The sequence below is a fragment of the Lepidothrix coronata genome, unplaced genomic scaffold (assembly GCF_001604755.1).
Source record: "Lepidothrix coronata isolate B3197 unplaced genomic scaffold, Lepidothrix_coronata-1.0 Scaffold9, whole genome shotgun sequence".
Taxonomy (NCBI): Eukaryota; Metazoa; Chordata; class Aves; order Passeriformes; family Pipridae; genus Lepidothrix; species Lepidothrix coronata.
This window is the reverse complement of record NW_016690189.1, coordinates 9,813,368-9,826,481: the sequence shown is the minus strand read 5'-3', so window position 1 is coordinate 9,826,481 and position 13,114 is coordinate 9,813,368. Positions and strand designations below refer to the sequence as shown.

The 13,114-nt window shown below is 35.2% G+C and overlaps 1 protein-coding gene across 15 annotated transcripts in view; it reads left to right on the top strand.

The window, feature by feature from the left end:
- ANKS1B (ankyrin repeat and sterile alpha motif domain containing 1B) overlaps positions 1 to 13,114 on the top strand; it is a 417,695-nt gene that overhangs the window by 217,759 nt on the left and 186,822 nt on the right. For 14 of the 15 annotated variants that reach the window (XR_001873050.1, XM_017804295.1, XM_017804297.1 and 11 more), the window contains one exon: positions 5,134 to 5,240. Coding sequence is in view for 14 of the 15 variants with exons in the window: in XM_017804295.1 (XP_017659784.1) it covers positions 5,134 to 5,240 (107 nt within the window). In the remaining variant the exon portion in view is untranslated. Of the gene's footprint in view, positions 1 to 4,672; positions 5,241 to 13,114 lie in introns of those variants that run through there. The other variant, XM_017804307.1, reaches the window with a different exon arrangement.

Genomic DNA, 13,114 nt, shown 5'->3' with positions numbered 1-13,114 from the left:
ACTTTGAAGTTTCTGTAATAAATATATGTTTTATGAAATAGTGGAGTACTTTGACTGAGCTGTTTCTGGGAAAATAATACATCAACAGTCAGAAATCCAAAGTCACAGAAAGGCCAGTGGGATTCACAAAGTACAGTTCACTGTTGACAAATAATCTGTCAAGTAAAATGAATTGTCTTTGTTGAATTTGTAGTTATAGTTATTATAGATACAGCTATTGTACTTACATAGTGGTAAGGTAGAGTTATAATCAATATTGATGTAAAAATCAGAAAAGAACTGTGAGGATGAGTTTCCTAGTCAATAAGGGTTGTTCCATTAGCTTGATTAGCTGTGATCTGAGAGCTATTTTTGTGAGTTCTGAGCTACACATAAGCAATGGAATGTAACCTTTAGATTATAGATACTAGATAGTGTTATTTAAATTCAAGCTGTTACTATTGATTTTGTTTTGTTTCTGTATGTCATGAAAAATGTCTCTAAAAGCACTTTCAGAGAAATATTCAGCATCACCAAACATGATCTTCCACAGTGTCATCATCATCCAAAGAGCCAGGCTGCTGACAGAAGTTACAGATTTTGTGTAAGGCATCCAGGTTTTTCAGAGTTTTATGAAAAAGACCGTTTAAAATCTAAGGCTTTTGTGTAGCCTAATAATATAACTGAAATGCTTACGATAAAGCAGAACACTGCATACACTTCTTGGAACCTACTATACTTCTCCCATAATAAACTTTCTTTAATTATAGTGGCCTGCTGGATGTTAGGCACAGTTGTTCTGATACAACATCCTGTTCCTAGCTATTCTTATCTCCTCTGAGGAATACATGTTGTTAGATTCATTTGTTCACTAGAACACCCTGTCATGCTAACTGCCGTAGCACAGGTTCTGTCACAATGTCGACAGGTAACTTTTTTATCTGGCTGAAATAATATAAAGAGAAAAATTATATCCTGTTTAGCGTTGGATAAGGGTGAAGGCTTTAATAATAATTAAAAAAAGTTTACAGTACTTACTATAGCATCCGTTTCTTCTCCAGCTCTGCTAAACTCTCTACCAGCTTACCTAAATGAACCATCCTTTCATATTGTGATATATTCTCCACTCAGAAATTTTTTGGTCAGTAGCTACTGAAATTCTCCGGATTTTGATTCCTTAACACCGGAAGTGTTTAGCAATGTTTGACAGGTATTTACCTACTAAAAAAAGAATTGTTTATAATAGTCTATTCATAATGACTAGGGGAGCACCTCCTCTAGAAATAATCACTGCAGTTCTTTCTTTTCCTTAGTCAAAAAACAAATAAAGAAAAATCAAGAAAGAAGAATCCATATTGTTAACAGTACAGAAAATAAAATTGATGAGACCTTAAATTACTTAGCATTTAGAGCAGATATACCTTACAACATATTTGAAATCATGTGCTCTCTGATATCACAGATTCAGTCAATTCCAAACCCCACAATAAATATATTCTGAGTCCCCTTGGGAACAAGATGTCTTGTAGAAATTGTTGTATAGTGTACCAGATGGCATATTTCTTGTAGACATCACTTCACTGTGCTTCTTCTATTGCCTTGGAGAAGGAAGAACCAAGTGCTGCTATCTCTGTAGGAGACTTACATGTCAGTTTTCCTGTGCGGGAAAGGGTACATCTTTTTTGATTGTGGTATCACAGAAGGATTTATGGGATTTATGTCCTTTGAAATCATAGGAAAGCACAGCAATATGTAGATGTGTTGCAAGTAAGACAATGCCATACAGTCAGTTTTTTAATGTCAGGACCAACTTTAGGTATAAGTAAAGTAGGCACTACCTGCAGCAGCCCAATAGTGGGGCTGGCACTGAGTCATAGACTAGCAAAATTAAGATATAGCCTTTAGGCTCAAAGCAGTAGCTTCTGCTCTAGGTTACAACTACACTGGCTCAGAAAAACTGTCCAAGCAGCCCCCCTGAGGTAAGACACCTGAACTGGCTAAAAATCTGAAGATCTAAAGAGCTGCAAGTTCCCTAATACAAACATTCCTGTCTCTGTTCTGTGCTCTCCTTTGCCTTGCTACAACCTTTGGCTGAAGAAGGAGCAAAAAAAAGTCTTGCAGATCACAAGACGCTTCAGCAATAAGACAATAGTCAGGGATGAGGACTAGGCAGCAAGCTGACTGTGTTTCTCCCTAGTTTCTTTCCCCTTGCTGAGCAACCTTATGTTGTGTTGATGGATTCAGATGTGTAGTTACACTGGGAAAGGACACTGGGACGAGCAGCTATAATCATCCAGTGCTGGAGCCATGGAGATAGTTAGACACAGTACCAACAGCTACATGAGGAAATGTGTCTGGGGAGCCACTCAAAAACTGAATTTTGCCTACACTGTTGCTAGGCATAGAGCCAAGCACTTCTCATCATTGGCAGCATAACTTCCATACTGCCTATAGTAAGGTAAGGAAGAAGCAGTTTGACCATGAAACTAATATACTAATTATTGTCTGTGCCTTACTGTGGGCAGAAAATTTTTATTAGTGTTAGTTAGGGTGACACAGTGCAGAGACATTTGTGTCTATGCATATATAGGAAATACAGGCACCAGTCCTGTATAATCCTTTCAAAGGGATTATGCTTCACTAGATCTCTTTCCAATATCAGTTTTTCTGCTTTTGGGGGAAAAGGAAAGACAAAATCTGGATTTGTTTTTCAAAGAAGTTTATGATTTCTCAGCCAACTGAGAAAAATTCAGAAAGGATTTAATTCTCATCTTATTTAAGATAACTGTTCTCAATTTGCCCTCTGAAGATCTTGTCCAGCCTCTCAAATTTGCCTATTCAAGGGAAGTCCCCTGTATTTCAACTCAACATAGCCTACCTTTCTCCTTGCTACTGACTGGGCACAGTCTATATACAAAGGTATTGATTCACAGTAGAAAAAACTCTGCAAAATAGGGATGATTTCTAGACAGGTGTGAACAAATGCATTTGGATCTCCGTGAGACATAGACTCCTATCAACTTGGTGTACCTACTTTCTCTGAGAATAAATTAATTATCCATGTGTTTATTTAAAGTAAAATTAGCTATTAGAAAATTCCTAAAAGTTTCTTCAGCAATTGCAGATTTACCAGTGCTTGATAAGTCTTCAGTACTTTTTTTAAAGATCTAGTAAATCTTTCATACTTTGTGTAATAGTATCAAATCAGTAAGAATACATGAAGTAAAGTATGATCTCATAACAGACTTGTTTTGGGCAACTTTCCAACCTCATGGAAGATCTTCTGTGGCTCAACTGAAATTGTTCTACAAAACATTATGGACTTCAGTTTGCATGAGTTGTTTCACAAATCCAAGCAGCAATATCAGAGTGAAAGGTCAGCCACTTTTAGTCCAAGGACTAATCAGATTGGAGTTGAAACTCTTATAATATTCCTAATTCTAAATATCCAGCTGTATTTCGGATCTGTTCTGTGACTGCTCAGGGATTCTCTGCATGGTACTTGCAGAGATTTTGTATTATGTTGGTCAGACTATAGGTTTGGATTTCTATGAAACAGTTTTCTGCTATATCTGCCATCATCAGTCCCAAATGATGCCCTTGACAGATATCTATAATTTCCTTATGCCTGGAATTAAATTCCTCTTTAGAGATAGTCATTGCTTGAGATCCACAATGGACAAGAAAAACAAAAAAAGTACTTAATGTGTTCAATAAATGAAGCTCTGCTAAACAAGGTTCCTCTTAGAATTTTATCCTGAATATACCCATTTTCTGCCTTTTTTGCTAAATCCTTTCATCCTGTTGTGAAAAGCAAAAGTTTAGTACACATTCCTTTCAGAACAAAGGAATAAAATACTTCCATTTCTAGAAAAACTGTCTCAAAAATGGAATGTAGATGGAAAATACATCATGAGGAGTTTGGTTTCTTTTGCAGAAAATGAACTTTGCTTTCATTTAAAATTCATCATCTTTTTTTTCAGTTATAGTTGATAAAATATACATCCTCTCTAGAAATCATGCAAATCTTATATGTGTGCTTGCTATCATTCACATTTTTGCAAGAAAGGATATAAATTTGCAATTTTATTTAGTAGAAACATTCTTTTAATTATTCATTTGAAATGGTGACCTTTTCAAGTTGAATTATTATATGTCAGCATGAAGGTTTTCTTGTGTCTTATAATATTTTATGGTTGAAGAAATCATGCAGATAATCTAATTACTTTGACTAAAATTGTTGTGCCATTTATGTGTTTTGCTGTACTATAGGAGAGAAACTGTGAAATGTATTCATTATTGATTCATTAAAGGGTTTTCCTATTATACAAGCAGAGATGCAGACCACTACCTATCTTATATTGAAAGGGGTAAGGGGAAGATATAGTAAACCATGCCATAGGCTATGGTTTATATATTGCATTTCTTAATGTCTTGTGAAATGTAAAAATCTACAACAAACAGATATGTAAAGCGTAACTGGTATGAAGATTTTATTCAGATTTAAGTGCTCTAGGTTGCTTTTGAATCTTGCTATTTTCTGCATTTGTTTTGACTGCTCTCATCATTCAAGATTGACGCTTGGATGGGTGTGTAGGAGGAAGCAGCAGCAGCAGGCTTACAGCTTGCAGACAAAAAAAATCTGCCTTATCTGATGGCTATTATTGAAAATGCGAGGTGTAGCCTAGGCTGGGTAATGAAGGGGAGCGAGCGAGGGGGAGCAAGAAGCATGGGGATGCATACTGATGAGTGTAGGAGTACTTGATAAAAAGAATTCTTGCTGCTGGCAGTGCATTGCTCATTGTGGAGTATTCCAACAATCGCATATAACGGAGAACAGCTTAGCTGACAGCTTGATATGCTTTTTTTTTTTTCCTCCCTACTGTATGACGTACTGGTCTGTAGTAAAGATTAATAACTAAGAAATGTAGAGCTGCGATCAGATCTTACGCTATATACTGCCCTGAAAACTATGTTTTACTTCTGACTTTTCTGCTTGCTGGAAACATTAATCTGTCAAGCTGGCGGGCTCGTTTGATACCAACTTTTCCAGGAACACGATGTGGCAATGCCACCTCTCAGCCCAGGACTACCGCTATTATCCGGTGGATGGTTATTCGTTGCTTAAACGCCTCCCTCTTCACCCTCCTACAGGACCCCGATGCCCTGTCCAGACAGTGGGACAATGGTTGGAAAATATTGGGCTACCTCAGTATGAAAACCACTTGCTGGCTAATGGATTTGACAATGTGCAATTTATGGTAAGAAATCTTCTGTGCATAGCTGTGTATATACACTGTAGCTCTGCCTTTTTTGTCTGTCTCTTATGTGCTCATAAAAACCTTAGAGCTATTCTGCATTGCACTGAGATCTGTTTGGTGTTTCCCTTTTCTATGTGTAGCTGAATTAGTATATAAATTGTCCTTGTATAAACTTCCAAACTGTACACATTACAAAATATTCTAGCCTGAAATATGGTAAAATAAAAACTGAATATTAAGGTTCTTTCTCTCCCTCATAAATCTTCAGATTAAAGAAGAAAAATGCACCATTCTTTTAATCCATTGAAGGATTTTCATAGTATGTAAAAGCTGCAAGCACCCCTTTCTGCAGTACATCACATTCTTACTTTTATTTCAACATTAACTTGCAATGATAATTAAATAACATGCAATGCCATTCTTGCCTTGAGAGGTATTTTAATAACAGAAAATTATTTAATGAAGTGTGCTCTCTCTGCAAGTGATTCTGAATGTCTCAGTTAAATATTTTTGCATCTTAGATAGTCAGGCTATGGGATTCACTTGTTGAAACTTATGCCCTGGGAGGAAAAGTAATGCATTCCTATTAATTGTTCCATTTTCATGTTTTAACTGTAGGCATTTATCAGGAATATTTGAATGAAATGAAATGTTAGGTACTTCGAGATTTACAGTATCACCATGTGGTGTAAAGTAACAGAGATCTGTCATGCACAAACTTTCAATTGTAATGAATATTGACAGTAAAGCGAGAAGCTTACTTGTAAGGCTGTTATATAATCACTTTTCTATCTGCTTCAGTATTCCCATTACTTCAACCTCTTCCAAAAATCCTGACTGCATTTCTTATAAAGTAGCAGACCCTAAAACATCTTTTAAAATACCTTTTAAAGATATTTTTAATAACCATGTATATGTTGGAACAGTTCTAACTTTTCATAACTTGCACACATCATATAAGAAACAGAAGTGAAACAGCATGAATTATGACTATAAAATCATCACATGAGTTGTAGTCTTCCTATTTAAATTATTTTGCAAACAACATTATATGCCATTACTGATCAGAAAATTAAGGCACATATCTCAGTCATTTCCACATTATAATAGTGCAGAGGTTTCTTCCTGTTTTTACATGGCTGCCATGTGATCATTTGCTTATTCATTAAAAATCATTAGAATCTTTGCCTTTAAGTATTCTTGAAAACAAAGCTGTGCTCAGCAATGTGAAAAAAAATAAAATCCAAGGTGTGTTTCATGCTACGGTTTCCCAAAATGTTACTACGTATTCTCATATGTGTTGTAGCATTAGTTACATAAGTAGATGACCATTTAGTCTTAAAGAGGTTACAGAAGGCAATTGTTCACAAGAGGCTGTAGGTGGCACAGCAAATGCAGAGGGGTACACCTACCACAGGTGTAGCTATGATTATGAACACAAGAGAAGCCAAATAAACTACCCTGGAGGGCTTTTCAGTCATACCCTGACTCTGGAGGGGCCTGAACCACATTCTCAGGGAATTCATACGACTTTCCTACATCTCTTATTAGTATACTTATGTAAACATACAAATTATATACAAGATGTTATTATTCAGTATAGAAATCAAACTTTTAAGGTATCAGAGAGAGTAAGTTATGCTTGCATACCTATGTGTTAGTCAGTGTTTTCTGATAATTTTAACCTTTTCTGAAGTGCTTTGTTTTTAAATATATATTGCAGGTAAAATACTTAATTACTCTTAATATGAGTTGACGTAACATACATGTGTAAATGGAATAATCCAAGAGTTCCTAATTTATTGATTTCACACTGTTCATCCTGCTGTTACATATTTCAGTTTTTGTTTGTACCTGAAATTTTAGAGTTCCCATATTTTATTGAAAATAAGAATTATCAGAAAACAGTGATTTATTTTTATATTATTCCTTTGAATATATTAGCATTATGTAAGAAAAGCCTCCTTTGAAAAATTTTAATGAGTGCTTGAGAAATTATTTTCCATTCTAGTCAAAATGTTAAAGAGAAAATTAAACTCGGAAAGTATATAGGAAAATGAGAAAAGAAACACCTGCTATGCTAAGAGAAAAAATCAGATTATTTCAATGTGTTGTAATCTTCCTTAATATGACAGAAATGCTTTACCTTTATTACAGTGGTTTACATATTAAGCTAGAGTTTTCAATCTTATTAAATTAAATGTTTCAGATAGGTTAGCTACTTTACAGTGAAGAAATCTAATACTTCAGTGCAGTAAAAATCAGTTAAGACATATTTCTTATTCATTCTCTACTATATTCCTGCTTTTGTTTTTCTGGAAGCACATTCTGACCTGCATTTATTCATTCTGTTGCCTAAGCAACAACCATCACACTCCTATTAAGTATGATTTAGTAGTACAGGTCTTACTAGATGTTCAGAACAGAAGAGAGAATATCACAATGTTATAATTAATGTCCACGGAATAACATACATCTGAGAACAAATATATTCTATATATACTACTCTCAACAGCAAAATTCTATTAATTAAATTAGCATTTTAATAAAAAAGTGGTTTTCCGATAAAAAGATTTCATGGTTAATTATTCATTAGATCATGGAAATTAACTCTTTATGTTTAGTCCCCCTTGGGCATTAGGAAAGTTATTCACCAGATTGTACTTAGAATTAGGGAGATTTGTTTATCTTACCTGAAGTATGTGGACTTAATAGGAATCAGGTTGTTTCCTAATATAAACTTTACAGTATTAATATTTTTAAATGCTCTATGAATATCGTGTTTTAAAAATATGTTGAAACATAATATTAAAAAAAAATAGTATTATTTCATTAACTGCTTTATTTCTACTTACAGCATGTTTGCACACATAGCAAGTGCAGTTTCTATCTACTATTAATGTCGTGCAGGAACGACACTTCCATAATATTTAGTAGGCCCCAGGCAGATTCAATCCCAAGGCTTGGTTCACACGTGCTTGTAATAGTATCATACTTGAATATGTATACGAATATGCAATCATTAACTTTGATAATTTGTTGTGTAATAGGCTGCAGTGTCCTTCAGATGTAAAAATTTGTAGTGACTTTGTGCAGATACTCTGTATTTGAAGATGCAGATGATATTGCAGTTTCATAACATGAAGGCTATTTTGTAGGTAAAATAATTCTGAAGTGCAAGAAAACAATTAGATCAATCATAAATCACAGTATATAAACTAGATATAAGCCATAATGAAACCTATCCATCTTTTTGATGCATTGGTCCCATGGACAAGCTATAAATTTATGCAGACTTGCAGGCCTGCCTCACTTAGTATGCTGAGAAAAAAAAAGTTGAATTACAGAGAAACAGATGTAAATATATAAATGTGCAAGGTCACTAAATGGTTGCATGCAGCTTTCTACAACTCTGGAGCTTCATCAAAGACTCAATTCTGGATGCACAGAGATAAAAGCAGTTCAATCAAATCACTGCCCAGTGAGGACTACTTCTGATTAAGGACTGCATATGACTATCTATTTATAGGTTATCCTAATCATTTAAGATATTCTGAAATTTTATCACTTAAGATTGCAATTTGATGAAAGTAATGTCTCTTAAAAATATTTATAAAACACACTATGACAGAAACAGGGACCACATCATAAAAATGAATTAACAGAAAAATATGAAGCATTTTATTATATTTTTGGCATTCTAAAATACTGTTCACTATTAACAGTTAATGTTTGCATTAGACTGTAGACTTTGATTGCTGCTGTTAACAGATATGCATCTCTTCCCCTTCAACTAAGGGCATTAAGTGGCTTGCGTTGTCTGATGATCCTAAGTATTGCCTAAGTATTCTTTTTTTACTGTGGGGAAACTGAGGCATAGAGTGACTGCAGGGTGGAATTTAAAACTGATTATAAATTTGAGATGAGGTAGTAATTCTTAAAGTACCTACTAACATAATGTTTAACAGATCAATGTAGTTGCTTAAATATAGGTGCCTAGTACCAATTGAAATACAGTAGGGAATCCAGGAGATCTAGACGAGGCTGACATATTACTGAGGACCAGAGACAGCCAGACCCTTCATGATTAGCAGCTGAAGTTCAGGTGGGATGTCACTGAGCACCTCAGATGGCTCTAGAGTGTGATGATTAGGCAGCTGAAATGAATCCTAAATTATACAGGTCTCACAGAGTTTGCGACTTATCTAAAAACTGATTATAGATGTCTTGAGTTTCCACTTATTATCTTAGTTGCATATGCATTTCTTTACCTTCTAATAATTTTCTGTGGTTTTGTTCATGCTGTGAACTTACCTGCAGAAGTATTTACCTGGCTTCTCAGTGCTAGGCATGGACTGCCATCTCAATTCCCCTTAGCTGACTGTTTTGGCTTTAGTTTTTAGTTAGGTTTTGACTTTTCTCCCTTCCTCTCTCTCTCTTTCTTCCTTTGTTTCTTTTCTTTCATTTTTCACTAGTTCTGGAGGTTTATTAGCTGAAGTTTATCTGGAGACTGTCCTCTCCCAGATGCCATTCCTAGGATTTGCTCTCCTTGAATACACAGGAATTCTTGCCTTTAATCACTCTGGAGGATCTTAGTTTTATGGCAGATCTATAGAACTTGAAATGTGGAGTCCCCTCAGTGTCAGTGTAGCCCTGGCTTGTTCCATGAGTAAAGTGACTTTTTGTCACTCAGCTGTCTTCTGAGTCTTCCTCTCCTTGACCCCAGTAACCCATAGAATGGGGCAGATTTAAAGTTCAAATATAGACAACTACATGTCTATTTACATGTCAGTAGACATTTAGGACTCATCAGTTGCCCTCATGTTGAAATTGAGATATCTGAGACATCTGTGTAGGCCTGGAATATGTGATACAGGCTCTATAAAATAGCCCTAGCTGTCTGGAGCTTCAGTTGGATTCCAGGCAATGTCCATTTGCAGCACCTCAAATGATTCTGTGGGTGACTGGGTGAAGCACCTAATCAGACATAAAAGTCAATGGAGCATAGAATGCAATTTAGCTGGGTGACTGAATAACTATTAGGGTAGTTATTATAGGATAAATTAAAGTAGATTCATCTGATCAGTTGAATCACTGTCTGGGCTATATTGATGGGTTTGTACTGGATCTCCTTAAGCTATCATGTAGACACAAAGTTTTTTGATGGCTCAGTTTGGGCTAGAATCCATACAGAATTCACTGAAAACAAAATACAAAGTATTTTTATTACAGCCTTTTCTCCTCCCTCAGAACATCCAGCCCTGAGGCTTCAAGATCTTTTTCATCCCAGTAGGGATTCTTACTACAGAAACTGCAAATTAGAGCTCAGGTGGGTGCCAGAGTTGAATATTGTGCCTGTCATCCTGCAACAGCAGCAGGTCTAACAAATAATCCCATTCCACATGTTCCAGTTAATGCTTCTGTCATGGTATTCCTCAAGCTGGTCAAGAGGCAGAAGGGCTTATTAATGTACTCCTCAGTATTGCATGTGTAAATAATAGCTTACACTGTCTTTCTCTTTTGTGATCTCAGATGATTCTTCATCTATGAGCGCATGCAGATCTGGAGAGGCAGTGCTCATTTCCCAGAGGAAAGGGAGTTTAGAGGAATCCACTTCATGTTTATGTATCTGTGTATGTAATAGTGAAAAACACAGCACTGCAGACTGGTGATGATCCTGCACTTTGTGAAAATTTTGGCAGTAATGATTGCTCAACAGAGAGACAATACAATTTTTATGTATTTCACTTGAACATTTTTTTCTTAAGGAACCAATCTCCAAACAGACTTCTTTAAGACATCCTGGGAATGGGGGATTCCTTGAGAGTCAGAGGGAGTGTGTTTTCATCTAAACCTATCTCAACAGTTGTAACTTGAAGGTGTAATCAGGGATGGGTCTATCTGCCTATCTGTTAGGTTCTGCTAAGTAGACCTTCAGGTGAGGGTTTCTCTGGTTGTTCTGGAATATGTGGTTGTCTTTATTTAAATGTTGTTCCACAAAAGGTTGTACCTACAAGGTAGACAGACAGAACTTCAGGCTGTGCTCTTGGCTGACAATACAGATGCCAGTATATTCAGTGGAATGTTCTTGCACTCACCTCTGCCATTCAGGTTAGTGACATCTGTGTTACTTTGCTAAGCTCACTCTGCAGCAGTCTGAGAGAAAAGATCTTGTCCAATGTACATGGCAATGTATTTGGCTCAATCATACCCTGACTAAGAACAAAGGGCCAAATTCAGACATTGAAAGCCATTACATGTACAGTCACCACTAAAAGTGAAACTATTTCATTATACATATCTGTGAGTACGATAATGTGAGGACTGGAATTAGTTCCATGTGTTCTAAAAATATGTTAAATGTTAATGTTAAACATTGTGCTTAAGCTAAAAGCCTGCCTAGTGCAGAGGGTGGCCTTGATTTTGATGTACAAACACTGATGAGCTGTATTCTGAGACTAAGTATATGGGGAATTGTCTATTGGCCCTAAATACAATTTTATGAGAAACTGGTAACAAATGTTTCCTGTGAAAGTTAGTTTGACAAAGCAGATGAAAATTCTAATAATCAGAATAAAGGATGACATCTTAATAACTTATAAAGTAAGAGGTGTGATGCTGATAAAATGTTCTCACTGTGTTTTTATTTAAGGCCAAAAACTTTTAGCTGATTTTGTTATCAAAAAGAACAATGGTAAATCTTCAAGAATTAGAAATGTTTGTATATCAAGTGATGTTTATAATGCTATTCTTGATAACTGATGAAAGATACTGAAAACCTGACAATATATAAACTGTTAAAAGTAACAGAAAATTTAAAGCTTAAGAAAAGCAGAAAATCTAAGAGTTTTTACTCTTCAGAGTGAAAAACTGTATATTCGCAGGACAATCAGTTTATAATTTTATTTACATTGTAGGTAAATAATGTAAGTCTTTGCTATGAAAGGGAATGGTAAACTTAAAACAGTGTCCTGTATGTAATAAGAAGTTACAGCTGATTCTTAGTTGTTTCATATGGGAATACTTTTTAATTAAATGAAATTAAAAAAAAAACAAACAAACAAAAGAAATTTTTAAAGGAATGCAGTATACAATTGTGTATATTACTGTTTTAGAACAACATTGTCCAACAAGAAACAATTAAATGGAATCTGGAACAGTAGCTAAATTAATTTCAAACAATGACAGACTTCCCTGACTAAGTTAAAAGACAGAGCAGTACAGAGAAGCTTGATTACAGATAATTGCATGTTGGGATTCTGAAGGAGTTATCAGGTAGAGATTAATGTGTACCAACAGATAACTGGAAATAAACATATGATTCTTGGGCATGTTATCCTTTTTGAATGAAGACCAGATGACGGTGGGGTAGTTATATGAACAAGTATTATTGCATATCAAAACCCAGAAACAATCTAAAACAAAGAGAGAACACATCAAGAAAGAACAGATAAATAATCGAAATAGAAGAAGGAAAAAAAGTTAGGAGAGAAAATGCAATTTCATTAGTTATGTGAGTAGAAAAGTTTTTATCAACATGCAATAGCTAAAAGGAATATTAAGGAAGTTTACAATCACCGTTGGAATCAGATGAAATTCATTTTAGTTTTAGAATAAAGAACAAAGTGTGATAATTAGTGAAGTATAGTGTTAATGAAGACCACTGAGAAATTAGAGGAAGAGAAAGAGTGAGAGCTATCATACTGCAAGCAGACAAAAGAACAGTTGGTTAATTAAAATATCTAAATCATCTAGGTTAGGTGATGTTTGATGAAGTCTTAAGAAACCGAAGAGAAAATACCAGATCCTTTAGCAATCATTTTTGAGAATGTCCAGAGAATGAATAAATTGTTAGAGGACAACTGAAATACAAA